The sequence below is a fragment of the Colius striatus genome, chromosome 4 (genome assembly GCF_028858725.1).
Source record: "Colius striatus isolate bColStr4 chromosome 4, bColStr4.1.hap1, whole genome shotgun sequence".
In the NCBI taxonomy this organism is placed as follows: Eukaryota; Metazoa; Chordata; class Aves; order Coliiformes; family Coliidae; genus Colius; species Colius striatus.
Window position 1 is genome coordinate 36,073,173 of NC_084762.1, and position 19,508 is coordinate 36,092,680.

The 19,508-nt window shown below is 38.3% G+C and overlaps 1 protein-coding gene across 2 annotated transcripts in view; it reads right to left on the reverse strand.

Annotated features, from left to right (window-relative positions):
- Positions 1-19,508, reverse strand: part of ZNF407 (zinc finger protein 407) — a 351,802-nt gene that overhangs the window by 318,898 nt on the left and 13,396 nt on the right. For both annotated transcript variants that reach the window (XM_061995058.1, XM_061995059.1), the window contains exon 2: positions 1,890-6,689. In XM_061995058.1, the coding sequence (XP_061851042.1) occupies positions 1,890-6,654 (4,765 nt within the window). In that variant the 5' untranslated portion in view covers positions 6,655-6,689. The remainder of the gene's footprint in view (positions 1-1,889; positions 6,690-19,508) is intronic.

Sequence of the window (19,508 nt, forward strand, 5' to 3'; positions counted from 1 at the left end):
TCCAAAAGCACAATAAAAATATACTTCACGATAAGACCTACACATAAGATGTTAAAAAGTACACTAACTTTTACTAAATGTTACAATCAATGATGTAACTTATATAAGTAGGGTTGCTTTGTCATATATTGATAGTTACCTCACTTTCACATCCACATTAACTTGATTTTAAATGCAATTAATACATATAGTCAAGGAAGACTAATGGACTACATTCTGCACTTAACCTAGTGGACATTTTCAAATGGCACAAGTGACCAGTGCAAACCTATTTTGCATTGTAAACGACTAAATAAATCTTAATGGATTAAGAATGATCAGCTATCAACACACAAGGGAAATTAAGTGCTGAAATGCCTACATTGATTATTTTAAATTATTAGCCTTACTCTGTTCTTGAATTTGTATGCTTTTAGTGAGCTTTAACACATTTACAAGACTTATTGACTATAATTACAAGAGAATTCAAGTAATGGACACATCAATTATAAGCAACATGTCTTGACCAGACAGTTGCATAAAGAATTCTAAAGAGAGCTCCATTAGCATCCTCCCCCTTAGTTTTATTCAGTTTTATCTGCCGTAAGAGGGCATATTAAGGGCTTATACAGCTGTTCTGACCATGTGAACACAAGCGTCCCTCTGAAGACTTAACACTGCATTCAAAGTTGGATATTAGCTGAAGCAATAGAGATTACTACGTTATTGACAGGATGGAAGTAATGCTGAAAGTATTATGTGAGTTATTGGTGTACATAACACCGCAGTTATAGTAAAATATTTTAAAGGTCTGAAATACAGTGTCCGTCTTCCCCAAGAGTAATCTTAGACTTCGTTGTCCAGTCACGTCCTTGCCTTTTCATAAAAAAAAAACCCTTACGAAACTATTTTAGGATTATGTCAGGAATTAACATTCTTTTATGTTTCTTTTTTCTTACCTTTTTTGTTCTCTTCCTTGTAACCATTCACTAAGTTTCAAATACTGCATGAATTTAAACTATAGCTTCCATAATAAGCCATTATTTAAAAGTACAGTAAAATAAACCTTACAGTTTTAATGAAAATATGTTCATTGAAATGTGAATTTATTATTCAAATCCACTCATAAATTCAACCATGGAGACACCACTTGTCTAAGCAGAGCGCAGTGATTTAGAAAAGCTGTCTATTTAAAATAAAGAATGTATGGCAGGTTTATAGAAACATCGCAGTGAATTTTTACATAAATTTAGAACTGCAGCTTATGCATTTTTCTACAAAAATGTTTTTAAATTTTCCACTTAAAATTAAACATGAAAGTGAATTGAAAGTGTGATCAGCACAGAAACTAAACCAGATGCTAGATCCCTGAGCATCACATCAGCATTACACACTACTTTCCAAACAGACTGACCAATTCCAACCTTTTGCTGTTTCTTACTAATATTTATTTAGGAATTATATAATTCCAAACATCCATCCTGAAGCAGTATGTAACACTGAAACTGTAACTGAATTGAAAGAAAATAAGCAATTTGGGTATTAAAGAACTGCAAGAAAGAGAAAGTTAGAAAGAATAGCTAATTGTTCTCTTGAACCATCACTGCTTCATCATAAAAATTTAAGAACCAATTAATGGTTACAATTCAGAGAAAAGGGAAGGAAATCTCCCTATAGGAAACAAAAAGAAGGGTGACTGTACTTAAAATGTTATCCCACATTATGGCCTTTGATCACTGTGTTTTCATACCCCTTTAGGTAATTTTTGCATTGCACTGGGGAGCTCATCAGGCAATATGAATGTCAGTTCATAAGAAATTAATGCTAAAGAGATTAACAAGCAGTGAAAGACCAATGGTATAATTCACTCTGTTTGAAAGAGACCACTTGCAAATATAGCGTTTCCATACCTGTATGGGTACGGATGTGAGCTAGGAAGGCCATGGAATTGCTACTTCTACACATCTTCCCACAATATTTGCAGATGTTGCCTTGGTTCTCTTCCCTCTCCCTGTTTATTTGCTCAGTGTCTTCCACAATGTACTTATTCACTTCCCGCAACAGCTCTTCATGTTGCTCTTTGATGTGGAGAAACAAGTTCTGCTCGGAATCGAAGGGCTCAGTGCACTTTACACACTTAAAGGTAGCACCTCCTTCGGGCAGCTCCTCCACGCTCGCCTGCTCATTTCGCATGTGCCCGGCACTGGCCAAGTGCTGGTGGAGGTTGCTCTCTGTGTAAAATGATTTTCCACAGAGTAAACAATGAAAATGTTTTTCTTTTGAAGGATGTTTCATGGCTATGTGAACATTTAGTCCGCTCAAACCATCTGCTAGAAAACCACAGTCATCGCAGCGAATACGAGTCGATTCCCCAAGGAAAACTCCTTCTTTCTTTTTTTTCCCACCACTTGCTGAAGGCTCTCCTGTCACTGTGAGCTCACTAGCTTTCACTCCACCTGACATCTGTCCTTCAGCAGAATGGTCAGTGGCTTCCCCATCTTGATGGCTTTTTAACCTCACTATAGAAGAATCAAACTTGCCAAAATTCTGCATTGCCTTTCCTTTATCATCAGCACTGATAACTGTTCCTAAAGCCTCATTACTACTTTCTTGCATACCCTCAGCTGTTGAGCCATCTGCCTCCCAAACATTGTTATTTATAGTTACTTCTGCTTCACGTTGTGCTTCCATAAGGGCTTCTTCCTCCTCCCCAGTAGGATCCTCTTTGAAACTTCTGTCACCCTCTAAACTATGTATATTTTGTAACGTTTCTCCAATGTTTCCAGCAAGATTTGATTGCTCTACTGCACTACTTGTTTCTGGAAGAGTTAGCATAAGTGGGTTATTTTTTTTCAGTGATATTTTTTTGAGAATGTCTGTGTTTCTACACTCTACTTCAGAGTTTTCTCTATTTGCTTCCAAGTTTTCCTCGCTTTTTCCTGAATTCAAGTCTGTGCTGCCTGATTTATTTTGATTTTCTGCAGTGCAATCATCATCTGAGTTGAGCAGCTCCTGACCATGACTATTTTTCTGCAACTCACAAGTACCTGTTTCTTTAACTGATACTTCGTTAACAACTTTATCTTTCTGAGAAGTTTGCTGGAGTCCTTCACAATAAAGGCCTTCTCCTTCATTTTTAGACTCCTTTTCAAGTTCACCTTCTGTTGCATTTTGGGAACTGCTACCTTTAGGCATTCCTGGAGATGCATTTTCATGTAAGACAGTAGAATCAGTTGAGCTTTTGCTCATATGATCACCTTCTTCTGCATCACTGACACATTTTATTTCACCTAAACCAGTTTCTGATTCTCCTGAACTGTGATGGTGCTCCTCTTGAGACAAAGTAGCATCTTCTTTAGTGATACTTGCTGTGTTTGCTTCTTCCCCAGAAGAGGAATAAACATAAGACTCTCTTCTAATTTTATGTTTCTCTGTTGCTGCATGCCTAATCATCTCTCTGCGAGTAACAGCATAGTAGTCACAAGCCATGCAGTAGTATTCAAATTGTTTTGTATGTTTTCGCTTCACATGCAGCTCTAAAGAAGAAGAAGAATGAGCAATGAAGCTGCAGTGTAGGCACTTGTTGTCATTTGCACTCGTTGCTCTTCTCTGGGAGCATGGGTCACCATCTTCAGTAACTCTGGCTGGTTCCAGAGTTACAGGTTGGTTTACATTTAATGGATTGCTGGTACACTCCAAATCTGGCATCCTGCTGGCATTTACAGCTTTTAGCTCAGCATTACCCTGCTGCACCTCCTGATTGTCTAGGACAGAATTGTCCAAATCTGATGACTGGCTACCATCCTCACACAAGGTAGTCATGGGACTGTTAACCTTCTTGGTCATTGATTCAAAATTACCTCCTTCGGGGCTAACAATGATTTCTGAGTTTTGTTTTCCACATCCTTCTATTTCAACACGACTTTTGTGTTTTTTAGTTGCACAGTGGCGTTCCATATCTCCTTTGGTTACAGTGTAATAATTGCAAACCTTGCACAAATAGCTGTACTGATGACTGTGCTTTCGTCTGATGTGAACAGTCAAATTTGTAACACTGGAGGCCAAAAGACCACAATGGGTACATGTCCTTGAAACAGTGCCTTTGGTTTTCCCTCTTTTGAGTTCATTAGCCAAACCCAGCTCATTGTCACCAATCCTTTGATCAAGTGGAAAAAATTCCTTATTTCTCGATATATTTTCCACGGAAGAGGATGAAACATGTATAATTTCTTTATCTAACTCAGTATTCCCACTCCCAGAAATGGAAGGTTCCACCACTGTTTTAAAACCACCAACACCAACACAAACCTTTTCAATACATTCTTCAAAACGTAGTCCAATATTGTTTTTCCTGGCATTTTCAAGGTGCTTGCTTCTTTTGATATGCTTCTCCATTCCTTCCTTACTCAGTGAGTAGAGATTACATGCTTTGCAAAGGAAGTGATATTCCTGTGCGTGGCGTAGTTTTATGTGCCTTGTAAGAACTGTGGAAGATCTTGTCTTGTAAAAACACTTTTTACATTGAAATTGGGTTTTATTCAGAACGGAATGCTTTTGTTCATTTCTATGATTTGTGAAAGAAGAGTCTGAAGTTTTAGTTTTCATTGGTTCTTGCACATCCTTTGCAAGATTTTGGCAATTGTTTGATACTGAGTCAGCAGAAGTTACCACTTGCAAGGTCCAATCACTGTTATTCAATGGAGTAGCTTGCTGAGAGAATGAACCACCATGTTTCTCCTTCTTTTGATGATTTATCAGCTCTTCTTCCATTTGAAAAAAAAGAATGCAAGCTGGACAACTATGAGACATATTATGTGCCTCACTCATATGGCTTCGAAGGCTGATGACATTCAAGCTGGTAAATGAACAGAGCTGACAATTAAAGCTACAACCACCCATCTGGTGTTTACTGTCCTGACAGTGTTGCTTCATGTCTTCCCTTACTCCAGAGGAATAACTACATGTCTGACAATGAAATTGGATCCTTTTTGTATGAAGCTGTGCAACATGAATTTCTAAACTTTTTCTGTTCTGAAAAACATGACCACAGTCGATGCAAGTATGAAGAAAACTATGATCATCCATAAGTTTAGCATCAGAATCTTTAGTATCTGTAGTGCTGGATGAAAGCATATTTGGCTTATCACCAGTAAGATCTTGAGTTTCTGAAGTAGTACTACAATTGCTTTTAACTTCTGTTTCTAATTCTGTATGTGACATAGGACTTGAATCATCAGGTTTAGGCTGTGTGCTGGAGATAAGCTTCATGCGTACTCTCTGAGTTTCAGACTCGCCTCTTTTACTATTACTCATCAAACTGTATCTTCTTTTTACCTGCCTTTTTAATCTAGAAGACCTACTCTGGCCAAAAGAAGATCTTAACAAAATAACTTTTCTTTTATGTTCCAGTCTATTAAATCTCCTTTTCATGTTTAAAGTGCTAACTAGCTTTTTGGTAATTGGAAGGAGTTCCGTTTTCTGCGGAGTATTTTCTGAGGGTCCTGGTATCTCTACTTTTTCAGTACAGACTTCATAACTTCCTTCCGCACCAGAAGAAAGCAATGTTTCTCCTGTCATAGCATCTGTTTTTTCAGTGGGAACATACAAAGATTGTATCATTTCATCATCAGTGCCATCAACTTGTTTAGACAAGCTTACTTTTGAGTCTTTCAGTGAAGTGCAAACACTAAATTCTTTTGCATCAGCAGTTCTTGCCCTTAATTTAATGGTCCCAGGTTTTGCTCTGACATTCTTCTCCTTGGTTGCAGTGGATTGTTGTTTTTTAAAGGATTTTTTTTTCAATATCTGTACAAATCCTTTCCGTGAAGCAAGATTTTGGTGTCGAAGGTGCGTTTTGCCAAGGAAATGAGAACTTAGGAGATCTTTCTTGGGACTCTGAATACCACAAAGATCACAATAAAGTATCTTGGATTTCTCATGATATTCCTTAGTATCTGTATGTAATAGTGAACTACATTCAGCTGTGTGACTACAGTGAGGATACGTTTGTTCTTTGGATTGTTTAAAGAAGTTTTCTCGTTCACGTTTTTCTGTATCAGAGCAGGAAGGTAAACATGGATCATGCATTTTGCCTTTAAGACCTTTGTCTATGTTTCCCACTGCATAGTTAACACTAATTTCTTCTGAAGAAGATACCTTATTGGGAACACCAGTTGGCACCTCTTGTGAATGTTTACTTTCCGTGTGAATTTTCAATATGGCACTATCAGCACATTTGAAATCACAATGTAGGCACAGGAACTTTGAATCCAGTATGTCATCACTAAGACAACTGGCAACTCTTTCCTTATTTACAGCTCCAGCTACCTTACTGCCTGCTTCTCCAGCTACAACTTTGTGCAATTTTCTTTCACTGTCTTTCATGTCCTCTGAAGAACTTCGCTTTCTTTTTCTGGAGATATCTTCCGGTTTATCTGCTTCAACAATATCCAAGTTTGGTAGTCCTGACAGTGCCCTTTTGTTTGTGCCATTCTCTTTTCTTTCAAGGTCCTCAAACACTTCATTTGACATAAGCCCTGATTTCTGCTGAGATGAAGATTCACATCCATTATTTTCTCCTGATGTATTTCTCCAGGATTCTTCTGTCAACTCAGTTTGTAAACTCTCGTCGACATCATCTCTCTTCTTATTTTTCTCCCCATCCATTCTTAACATTGATATTATCAACTGTAGATCATTTGGCTTTGTACCTATGAAACAAAAGAGTTATTATTAGTCTTTTATGTACAACTAAAAGACTCAGGTAAAAAAACAAAAAACATAGCAAATCACAGTAGGAAGACAGACACAATGAAAGATAAGAACTTCTATCTTCAGCATTGTGTCTAAACTTATGACATCGGAAACTCAAACACACTTCTAGGTATTTGGTTACAGACCTCTCACTGTGATGAGCACCATGAGAGTGAGCACTAGCTTCAAGTCATTTACTACATAATTAAACTTGGGCAGACAGGCCTAGCCTTTGTTTCTAGAAACATATTTAGGACACAAAACGCCAACAGCTTTCAAGGAACCAGCCATGGAATGCTCAACTTTTCCTGAACTAGAAATCCAGGTTCTCAAACTTAAAAGCTCCAAGGAAGAAATGACCATGACTGCAACAACAAGAAAAACAAAGCCAACATAAACATTAAACATTGCAAGTACAAACCTTTCTTTCCTTCCTCTGCTTAGATTTTTAACAAAGAAATGTCACAAACTCTTACCCATCCAAATCCAGTTACCAAATGCATTTGCTCAACTGCCCAGTGTGACCTTCCTGCTCCTAAAAAGACATCAATACCAGAAAACTGATGCTACTAACAGTCTAGAAGAGGGATGGGGATGGGAAATAAAATCTTGACATTTATTACCTTTTCATTTTTATACGAAGCGACTGAGAAATGAAAATTCATTTCAACAGATGATTAAATACTAAATGTTTATCTATGTGCCTTATGCCATAATTTAAACATCAATTTGCTGCAGATCCAAGCATCCAGGTTTTTGTTCAGTTACCCATTGAAAGAGGCCATGATCACAATTTTAAGTACTTCCTGACAAGATTAAGTAATTGCAATGTTGATAGAGACATGCAGGGTACAAAAAACTATTAAAGTACATGCTAAAAATATTATGCTTATTTTTCAGGACTGAGTAAGAAAGTACTAAACTGAGGAAATATATATATACTCAAGTCACTTGGACTTATTACATATGGAAGTTAAAAAAAAAAAGCTTTTCTGCTTAATGATAATTTATGGAGGGCCTATAAGGAATTGAGTCCACAGTAGTTGCATATGTTGAACAGTTTATGAACTGTAGGTCTCTCATTGAGCTAAAGTACTGATCAAACTTAAACCGAGCTAGTTATACCTAAATAATGAGAGAATAACCACCTCTAGATCACAATAGCCCTTTGAAGGATCCAGATATTGCTTCTCTTGATTGTGGTTTCTGATTCTTCTACACTATTATTTTTTTCTTTGATCACTAAACCATTATAGGAACTATCATTATTAGACATAAAGAAAACAATGAGGTCTACATCCTCAGTTGGTGGAAATCAGCATATTGTCAGTATGTTCAAAAAATGCTACAGCAATTAATAGCAGAGGAGGACATGCAAGTGCAAGTTTACCCTGAAAAGCTTTACTTAGAACTGTTTGGGACGCAGAAAAAAAGAGACCAGGTTAAAACTGTGTTCTTTAAATACAGTACAGCCTTATTTATATAACTTGGGAAATATCAAGAAGTCATGTCAGTGATGAGTGCCACAAGTCCTTGACTGTTTGCACAGAACAGCCATGGGTTTTTTGCCTTGCTGCACCTCCACAGCAGGTTTGCAGCCCACCACTGAGACCTGACCACTCTTCTCTTGCATAATCGAGGGAAGAACAGCTTTTTCTTTGCTGTGCAAGACAATTTACAATCTCAAACCAATTTTCCATCTCCTTTATAGGATCGTTTCCTCTCAGACCATCTGATTTATCAGACAACCAGTCCAGTAGTGAACTAATACCTGCATTGGAAATTTCCACTATGAAATGTTCCATTAGGATAATTTCTCCATCAACAAAAATTCCTACATTCAAGACATATTCATAGACAAAGAGGATTGTGGCTCCATACCATATCTCTTCTAACATGCTTCATTTAAACCATCCGATAATTTCACTTACACCTTAAAGTGTTGTAACACCTACATCATCCTATGATAGGAATTGCAAGCCATTTTCAGTTAGAGATACAACTATCAGTGGAGTTGGATGCTTCCCAGTAGTCACAAGCAGGTATCAGCAGTCTCTGAATGTGCCATTTATGTCACATAGTACAGATTCAGCTCATGTCCACTAGTCACTCACAGACTTGGCATCTGTTCACTAACTCACCAACAGAAGTTCATTTTGTTTGTGCTCTACAAAAACTTGGATCTCAGTTCTTGCATCTAACTTTTGTCTTCAGCTCAACTGTACTGGACCAATTATGGGTTTTTTCAAGTGCTTAGGAAAAAAAAAGTATTTCCCTTATTTTGTCTTTGTAAATTGTTTGTAGTCACAACTACAACTAGGCAAGTAAAAAATGCAAAATGCAAATCTCATAGGTGGTGCCAATAATTTCAGTATGAAATTAAAACAGTCACATATGTAATACAAATCTGCAAAGAAGTCTTATGCCTCAGTCGTCTTGCCTACTTCCTCCAGTTCTCCAAGCCAACAGTAAATGGAGACACTTATCTCTGCCTTCATTTTATGATGAACTTCTAGCATGCAAATGTGGGATGCACTCCACTTCATTTATAGGTTAATACTCCTAATGAAGCAAACAGCCTCACATCTGTCCCCACAACTAATAACAAGCATGACCAAGGCAATAGCTCCTCTGCTGCACAGCACAAGTTAGGTGTAGCAACAATTCAGATCTTTACCAGAAAGAATTCTCTATGAAAGAAAACAACTATGAGGCAGATGCTGTTTTTTCTCTAAAATTATCCCTATACTAATTAATCTAAGGAATTAAATTGCCTTCAATTTCTTTTAGTTATCTATTAAAATTGCCTTTAGAACAAGAGCACATCTTCCGAAATAGACACTTAATGGCTACTGTCAGTACTTTTTCCTGGGACCGCAGTCAGCAATATGTTAAGCTGTGATTGGTTCTCCACATCTCACACAAGATCTAGATCACAACACTGAACCATGGCTCTGTTTCTCACTGTTACGATCTTTGCTTAGGTAACACAGATGTGTCTTTAACACAGTTTCAGTGAGGCATGTGCCTCAGCTTCCTTGATGGGAGAGCCGTGCTGCACATCCCAAGGGACCTGCAGGCAGACCTCAGTTTCCTGCATGGATTTACTGCACAAATGACTATCACTACCTGGCAGCATATATTCAGCATACCATAAGCCTCTTGTAGGCAAAAGGAGTCTGTAGTTCTTTCTCTGCTGTATGCTACTCTCCTGAAAGCTGCTTCTCAGATTTGCCACAGGAACAGGAGCATGACAGCAAAGCAACCAACTGGTCACAAATCTGTGTGGTCCTAATGCTCAGTCTGCATAAGCCAATTCACCTTTGCTTCTCAAAAGGCCACAACACTAATTAAGGTCTAGCCTACAGTTGGTATTACCACAGGAACCAATGCATCAGCAGCACTCTGAGTTTATACAGTCCCAGTGGCCATAAGACACATAAGGTTAAATAAATTCCTTTTTACAAAATTAATCTTGGATCAAACCTTAGTGTGGCCCAGGGATCATCATCAGGAACAAAGAAATTGCCTCTGGAATTTGATTAAATCAACTGGTAACCAAAACCACATTCTAGATGTAACAAGTAGTCCTTTACAGCCATGGCAGCTTAAGCACATTTTTAAGATCTAATTCCTACTTGTTAGTGTGACTGAGTAAGCTTTCTGATGGAAATGTAACACCAGCAAACTCATACAGCAGTAGAACAGCAGAATGGGAAGAACAGCTCTTAAACTACCTTATTAAGGAACCAGCAAGACTAAAAAATGGTGCAAGATGCAAGCTGTCATGCTTTTCCATCTACCTTCACCTTTTAAAGAGTCTAGTAACCTTTTTACAAGTAACTAATGTTCAAAATGCAACAATACATAACCACTTAATGTGTTGCATAAATAAATCAGAAAGGATTTATACAGGCTCCAAGACTGCACGGATGGTATTGCCAGGTACAACAGAGCAGAACATCAGAGAACAGGATCAAGCCCAAGCTAAGCAGACAGCAGTCAAATTTTCAGTGTTTCTAGAGTTTAAAACCTAGTTCTCTCAAACAGTGCTCCCTTCAGATCATATTTGATGTTCAAAATGAAGCTGTTCTAACTCAGAAGCGAGCTGACTTTTTGTAACATAAATCTTTTGTTAATGTTCCTATAAATCAAGTATCACTGAACAGATTCTTAAAGGATATGACCAAAAATTAATTTGCCACATTAGCTTCAGGTTAACAAATTCTTCTGCTTAGAGACAGTCATACATTACCTAACACATTTTGAGGTTCTTTGCAGCACACTGCTGTTCCTGAGTTTTGGAAAGAAACCTGCTGTGGCCTCAACATTTTTGCACATAGAATGCTAAGCTCAATAATTCTACTGCAAATAGAGGCTAAGTCTTTAAGATGCTGCTATTCTCTTATAATTTCCCAAGTATCCAAAAGAACTGAAACATGTTTTTAAGATCTTCAAAAGCAAAATGTTTGTTACATATGTTGCGTAGGCCAAATATCCAAATCTTTACAGAACATATTTTTAAATTACATGTGCATAATACACAATACTTTAGCTATGTCACAGAAACCAGTACAGATCCAATACAGAAGATTCTCATCTTTTATGCATCAAGATTTCCAAATGGTCAGAATCGTGGTGGTTTTGTTTCAATATTTAATCTAATTTAAAAGACATCCCACAGTCACAATTCAGCACCATCTTACTAACTATAAAGAAGAAAACAAATACAACAACGAGAAAAATAGCACTTCTTCAGCTGCCACCACTGTTTTTTAGCAGATAACAACAGATTTTGTATTCTTCCTACAAAGCTTTTTTGTATATTGATACAGTATCTGCTACAGTTCTACAGAAAAACATGTCATTTGCAGACAGAAGATCTTTTCTTTCATGGAAATAGAGAACATTTTAGTTAAGTGTTTTCTCTGTTTTTCTTCCTCTACTCCAAACAATAGCATTTAATTCCTCTGTGCCAAAAGATGGAGGAAGGGCAGTTAGTATTTTCAATATAAGACCTGTATTTCCCTAATCTTCAAATGAAATCAGAAATTAGTAATCTTAAATTAAGATCAAAAGGAAAGGCAATTTAGTGATGATCCATAAACCTGTAATGAACTGCAAAGTTCCTTAGCTTGATGCTCAATACAATTTTATTTTATTATTATACCTCTCCTTTTGGTCATATCTCAGCTCTTTAAGGGAAGGTATCCGGACGTATATAGAACAACCCAAAGAAAGTATATGTACAAGTACTAAATTCCACTTTGGTTTTTTTAGTTATTATTTTTTATGCTAATCTTGGCCTTAGAATTCCCAAAGCACTTCTCAGAGTTTTGTCTTCAAGTACTCAATGCTCAATCTCCAGTGTTTTTAAAGGATGCAACATACGGCAAACAGAGTTTATTTTCCAGTAAAAATTCCCATTTTTCAGAAATATCAATGAAATCATGGATACACTGAAGAAAATCTTTTTCATGAACTTTTTAAAATATCCAGCACAAAACTGAATGTGCACAACACATCTTAGCATATGACTTTTGTGTCAAATAAACATCTTCTAATTTTCAAGGGCAAAACATCCATCCTAAATCAAATCATATGTCTGTCTCATGGCCTTAGAAAGTTACCTCACTTCCTTCAGAAACACTAATCCAAGAAAACAGTCTCTTCAATAATGGATTTCAGAAGACAATATGTGCTTTGGTTCAACATTCACCTTTATTTTGAGGAGTATTTGATGCTATCCATTACAGACATGCATTTTCCCTTGCAGCTCAAGAATGCTGGAACTTCAGGATTTGCACTGTGAGCCCGCTCTTCATGTAAAACCACTCATTTTCCTAGGGCACCAGAGCCTCCAAAGGAGACTCCCAAACAAGCTGTGGGCTTTCAAAGATCAAAAACTTTTAAACTTCCAGACAGATACATCTACAATAGTTGAAGAAACAAGATGAAAAGTCCATTAGTCATCACTTGTGTATCACTGAAAAATGCAAGTTATCTGCACCCATTAACTTCTTTTTCTCATAGGCATCAGAACGAACTGCAACAGTATCATGAGGGAACATACCCTGCAATACTACTCCCACGTATCTTGCTTCTGCTTCCAAACCCCTGAAAATCCTTCCAAGTACACAGAAATTACCAAAATAAAGGAAGTTCTTATGACATGAAGAATATATTCTTTAATTTCCAATCAAAAAAAGGCTCCCCAGTTCATCATCCCCTCAACTGAGAAAGAATCAAATGCTGTTAAACTGAGTGGAGATCTTATTAACATTTACAAATACATAAATGGCAGATGTCAGGAGGCTGGGACATCCCTTTTTTCTATAGTAGCTAGCAGCAGGACAAGGCGTATTGGGATGAAGCTGAAACACAAGAAGTTCCACTTAAATATAAGAAAAAACTATTTTACTGTGAGGGTGATGGAGCCCTGGCACAGGCTGCCCAGAGGGGTTGTGGAGTCTCCTTCCTTGGAAGTCTTCGAGACCCACCTGGACATGTTCCTATGCAACCTGATCTAGGTGAACCTGCTTCTGCAGAGGGGCTGGACTAGATGATCTCCAAAGGTCCCTTCCAACCCCTACCATTCTATGAGTCTATGACCACTGATTAGATAGCTTTGAAGAGGAAGTCAAAAAAGAAAGATATTGATACACATTCATTTCAAATGTTGTCAGAATCAATAGGCATGTATGTCTAAGATAAAGAATAAGAGGAAATGTAGAGTATCTTCTAAAAATTATTTAATAACCCCTAGGTTTTAAATTTTAAAAATTTTAAAAGGTCTGTGTGTTTTGCATTGCAAATTCAGAGAATTTTGACTGTTTCCAGATCAAGGCATACAGCAATAAAAATATTCAACAGAAACTTCTGAGGATCCAGGAAAGATCCTATTCATATAGCGTTATCTTATTTATGGATGAAAAACTCCATTTAAGTATTCTCAAAACACTTTAGAGAGTTTATCAGGTCCAGGAAAGAAATGCCCAGGAAAGAAATGTTCATCTTTCACATCCAGTTATGAGTGTGGAAATTCTCAAAATGACATGGTTTCATGCAAGATGGAATTCTCATCATCTTCAGCAATTAAAACTAGAGAGAAGCAAAACGTAAATGCAATCTGAATCTCTTTCCTACCATAGACTGTAGTACCCTCTAACATATAGGCGACCACTCTAGAAATCATCAGAGTAAGTACACAGGAACTATAACCGACTCCTTAAAAAAAAAAAAAAAGTTGGAAGTCATAACTTTTCCTGCAGTTTGACAGCAAAAGATAAAACTAAGTTGAAATTGACGTTACTTCTAAACTGGCTTTTGGAAACTTTACCCCAGAAACTTGGTCCTAGAAGCCCCGACTTTCTTCTCAATTGAAATATAAGCAGTATTAATTTCCTAGACAGATATTCTGGTGTTTAACACTTGCCAAGACTTACTGAATTTCCATCAACCTTTGCTCAAAATTAAACCTGAAAGACAAAAGAAAAATTGCTCTGTTGGCCCCTTGCTTTAAAATACTGTACAAAATGAAAAGTAACAAAGGCCTCCATCATCACAGCCTGGAATGTGCTTGTCTTCAAACACAGCTGGTGCAGGGAGCAGCACCAGCAGAGGTGAAAACACCAACACAAATGGCCAGCCCTCTGCCAGCTGAGAACCAAGAAACCAAAAAACCGCTTTTTAGTAATATGAACCAAGATGCAGAAGGGAAGTACAAATTGGGGGGGGGGGGAACCAAACCTTTCTTTTTTAAACATTCTCTTCATTTTTTACATAACAAAAAAAGAAGACATTGAGCATTTTTCAGACATTTATTACTGAATATAAAAAAAAGAACTTAACCAATACCAATTAAGTTAAAGGTAGAGTGAGAATAGTTTGAATGTATTTTATCCACAGTTAATGCAAGTATGACAAACATTCATTGCTAAATAAAATAAATATTTAACTTTAAAAAAGAAAACAAAGCAACAAAACACATGCAGTGTGAAGTAAGGACACCAAATCTGTAGAAAAGGCCTTATGGAGGTGAAATGGCATAAAGCTGAAAGAGAATTTTTGCATGTTTTAAATACTAGTGCTTTCTGACTAATGATTTCAACTGCCTTGCCTGTAGCTCTTTAACGATATTCTACTAAGGTAAATCAGGTCCACGTGGTTTGGCTATGGCCACCACTTAAATTACTGAGGCAATGAATGCATGTAGTGACCTGTGGATACATGCACATGCTTCTTGGTGGTGGTGTGCATCCTGTTTTCCTCTTGTTAGCTGTCTATTCAAGTAGCTCTACTTAAAAGAGTTTCATGAAGACCTAGGATTATTTGTGTGGTAGGCTAACAAAGTTTCCAGAGAAGAATACAAAGTGTACATACGCTTCTGAAGAAAAGGAGAAATTAATAAAAATAAAAGCATTCTGATGACACCTGGTGGCCACTTCACACAAGGAAGAAATTGCATTTCATCTGAGAAAAGTAAATGAAACAGAAATGTGTTACATGTTCCTTTGGTATGTATATCTACAGAAATGACAGCTGATATTATTATCAATTAGAACCTATACTCATTGTAATATACATGTTTATACATCTGTATATATCAAATTACGGTATTATTGGTATAGACACATAGGCACACTCAAAAAATTAACTATTAATGACAAAACTTGTTTTCCTGTACAATGAAACATAAGTGAGAACACTGGAAATATTCTAGATCAATCCTGCAAGACATATAATGCAGAGAGTGATGGGGGGGAAGTGTGGTGGAAATGGGGGGCTGCTTTGCATCAGGGTGCACTCAGAAGGGCTCTGTGTAATAGCTGCTGCCCCAAATCCCTGCCACAACACATTAATCCTCCACAACACTTCAGCAAAGCTTAAGAACCAGCCTTCACATCTTTGTATCACTGGATCTCTTAACAAAAAGAAATTAATATCCATCATTAGAAACTAGTATAAAAAGGTGATAGGTGTACACAGATCTCAGCTACAGAGCAGATAAATCCTTAACATGTATGGGAAAAGCTGTGTGTCAAATCACACCTTTTCTCCTTAATAATTTCTTACAAAACATGCAAGTAGTCACAATAGTGCTGCCATCTCCTCAGCAACAGACGGAGAATTTTTTTCCCCAATAACCTTAGATGATCATCACTGAGACTTAAACCATGCATAGTTGTGCAAGTTTGGTTTCCTCCCTAACAACTGTTACTTGCTTGCAGGTGAAGAAACCCATGCTTCAGAATACTGTTTAAAACTACATACTTCTGCACTCTGAGACACTCCAAGGGGTTACCTTGAATTTTATTCTTATTTCTATCACTGTCCATGTCAACAGATGGAAACCAATACAAGACAGGAACAGAAGGCATACGGGTGTGACAGTGGCATCATCAATACTGACAATGAGATGATCCAAAAATTATTTGGGACTACTGTGGTGGCTGTGATACCAGTTAAGAACTACTATTACGGCTCATCATGGAGCCTCTTCCTTTCCCCATTCTCAAGCCTTTCACCAGAGCTCAGTTACATAGCAACAAAAGATGCCTTCATTCCAGCAGAGAAAAGAGGCTACAAGCCGAGCAGGTTCCCAGTTCTCCCCAGCAAAACGCCCTTTTCATCAGCAGACAGAGCAGAGGTGAACAAGTGGGGAGGCAGTGCTACTGCAAAGGGCTCTGTAAACCCGGGAGAGAAGAACCAGGAGATGCCACAGCATCCATCTTGTACTGTGGCACACAGTGAAACCACACCTCCCCAGGATGGGTCCTAACCAGCTGGACCTTTAAGACCACCTTCTCCCCACCCCTCCTCTCTTCCCAGGATCAGAGCTCTGACCTCCTGGGATCTCCTCCCCCTCTGAACAGCTCAGGAGGGCACTGAATGGGGGTTTCGGTCAGTCTGTTCTTGATGGTTTCTCCCGTTTGCCTTTCCTCAGGCCAGGTAGGCTACACACCAGTCCTCCCTGCACCTCCGCGGGGTACCTCATACACACGGCAGTCCTGCACAGGCTGTTCCGACATGTGTTCATTCCAAAGGCTGCAGCTCCTCTCCGCCTCTCGTGTGGGGCTGCTCTGCAGCACGCAGGCTCTCCAGCGTGGCCTTTGTCATGGCCACCACCTCACACAGTCTCTCGCCTGTCTGGGTGCACTCACACAGAGCTGCTGGTGCCTCTCAGTCCTGCCATTGCCCTGCATGGGTTGCAGGAGTACAGCCTGCCTTCTCGCCACAGGTTGCAGAGGGGTCTCTGGTCTGGTGCTCCTCCTTCGTTCCTTCTTCTCTGATTGTGGGGTCCACGTGGTCACCTCCATCTTGTACCACTCTTACATCCAAGCACTTCAAATTCCTGTCCTTAAATAGTGATCGCAGAGGTGTCACATTGGCCCAGCCAGGCCGGAGGTGGGTCTGAACCCAAGAGCCAGGAGAGAGTCCAAGTCTGAGAACTCTTTACCAGGTCTTCACTGCAACCCCTTCCCTCTGTTACCATGAAAAAGTTGCTCCTTGCTAAACCATGACAGATGGCCACCCAGAGCCACTGCTACACGTGATAGCCACACAAAGCCACTGCTAAGGTGACTGTCAGCTGGTATGATCAAGGTGGCAACCCTCCTCCTCTGCAGGCTGGGAAGACATGTGCTGGTCAAATTGGTAGCCCCAGCTGTTGTCTCCTGGTCCCCAGATCCCTCCTAGACAGGGAGCACAGCGCGCCACTGAACCCTCCCCAGACACACCTCTTGGAATTGCAGAAGGACAGTCATGGCAGGGCCATGCCAGGTGAGGGAACTTCAGGAGTTGGGTCGGGGCTGCAACTTGTGCGCGTAGCCTCTGAATTTCCTCAATACATCATCACTCTCTTGGGAACAAGTTAGGAGAGTGTTATTGCTGAAAATACTACTAATTCCCTGAAAAGCACCGAGTTAAAATCAATCCCACAAACTTTCCTGAGATCAATAGGTTTTAATGAACACAGAAAACATACTCTGTGGCAACCATGGGCAAGTACCCTGAGACTGTGCTAGAGTAAGAAATTACACCTGCTCCAACTCTTTCCTGGGAGAAAAAATTGACATATTACTAAGTAGGCTATCGCTCAGCAGAAATGCCCCCAGGATCTGAATACCACAAGCTCACCCTTATGGGCAAGCTGTATGGTGATTTATAACAGCAGAGCACAGCCAGGACACAGTCAGATTTCCCCACCACAAATGGGCACACAGACCAAACAGCACAGCCTCAGCCTATTCCTCTGATGGAGCAATGCGGGCACAGAAAGTGGATTGCTTCCCACCACAAAGGGTACTGGCATAGCCTGTTTTTCTCTCAGGTGGCAAAAAGAATATTTAGTCATGTGTTTCAGTCATCAACAGTGATTTTCCTGGTTTTCATCCTGGAAAAACACTTTTATCAAGTACTACAGGACTTCTTTTCCTGTAGAAGAGACAACAGTCTGAAATTAAAGCTTACAGATAACAGAAGCAAAAATGCTGGTTTATGTATTTTACAGTTAAACCTAATATTAAGTGTGCTGATCCATCTTGTACTTTCCAGAAGATTTGAGCACACAATTTTTCCCAAACACTATGATTCAGATTTTCACTTTCCAATAAATTCCATAAATATTTGATAATCAAATGCAACTTCTGTTTTGTCGGCTCTCCAGCCTTTGTCATTCTAAAACACCAAATTGTTTTGCTTTTTACATGAAGCATAAAAGGAATTAACTTCTAACAGTGGCCCTGTAAATCCATTTTACAATTTAAAATATCATTTTACAGCATATGCACCATTTTTCCAGCATCTAATATCTGATATTATTTCTACAAACTAAACAGTACGGATTTTACTGGTTAAACCCCTATAATAGCACAAATCACAGCAATATAAATATGTAAAGATTCTTATTACAACCACTTTTCTCATCAAACTCATTCCAAGCCACTGTGTTAAGGAGATCTAAGTATTTCTAGATGCATGGAGAATTGAAATAAATACATAAATACTACTTGTGTTTTAAATGGCTCAAATATCCATAGGTATCTAAATCCAACTGAATTCACTGGGAATAGGGCATTTGAAAGTCAAGGTATTTATTTAGGTGCTTAAAGAGGACTTGTAAACTAACATCAGCTACATAGATTTCATTATTTTATCCCCAAAACTTGTTATTCAGAATTGAAAAAACTGACATAAAACCACATTTCTGTAACTAAAATTAGGGGGGTTTATTTTGAGGACTCAACAATTAAGAATGCTTAGCTGCCTTAACAACTCCTTCTTCTGAATGCTTCAAAAGAAAATTTAAATTATATTAGACTACTTTTAATAACTTGTAGCTTTTACAAGTACTCAATTATAAATGAAAAAAGGAGTACAGAATAAAGGTAGCAAACACACAAATTCAATGCTATTAAAAGACAGACACATGAGATCTCATGTACCTTGTGCCATTTGTAAAAAGGTTGTTTTATTATCAGTGTAACTAATCACAATGAAGCCACCTCTTACAATCAAAGACATTATAATGAATTTTCTTTACAGCTACAGAGAAATGGGATTTGCTGTTCCATATCAAGCTAGAACAGGCTGTATAAATTCTTCTTCATATTTATTGTTAAATGTAATTTTTACCTATAAAATCAGCCATGAAATATTAAAAACTGAAACAACAGAATTTATATCCTTTACTTAATTTAGTTTAAACGGTCTATTCACTAAAGAGAGGGAAAAAAGGTTACATATGTATTATACCGTGCCCTTCCCTCTCCCCC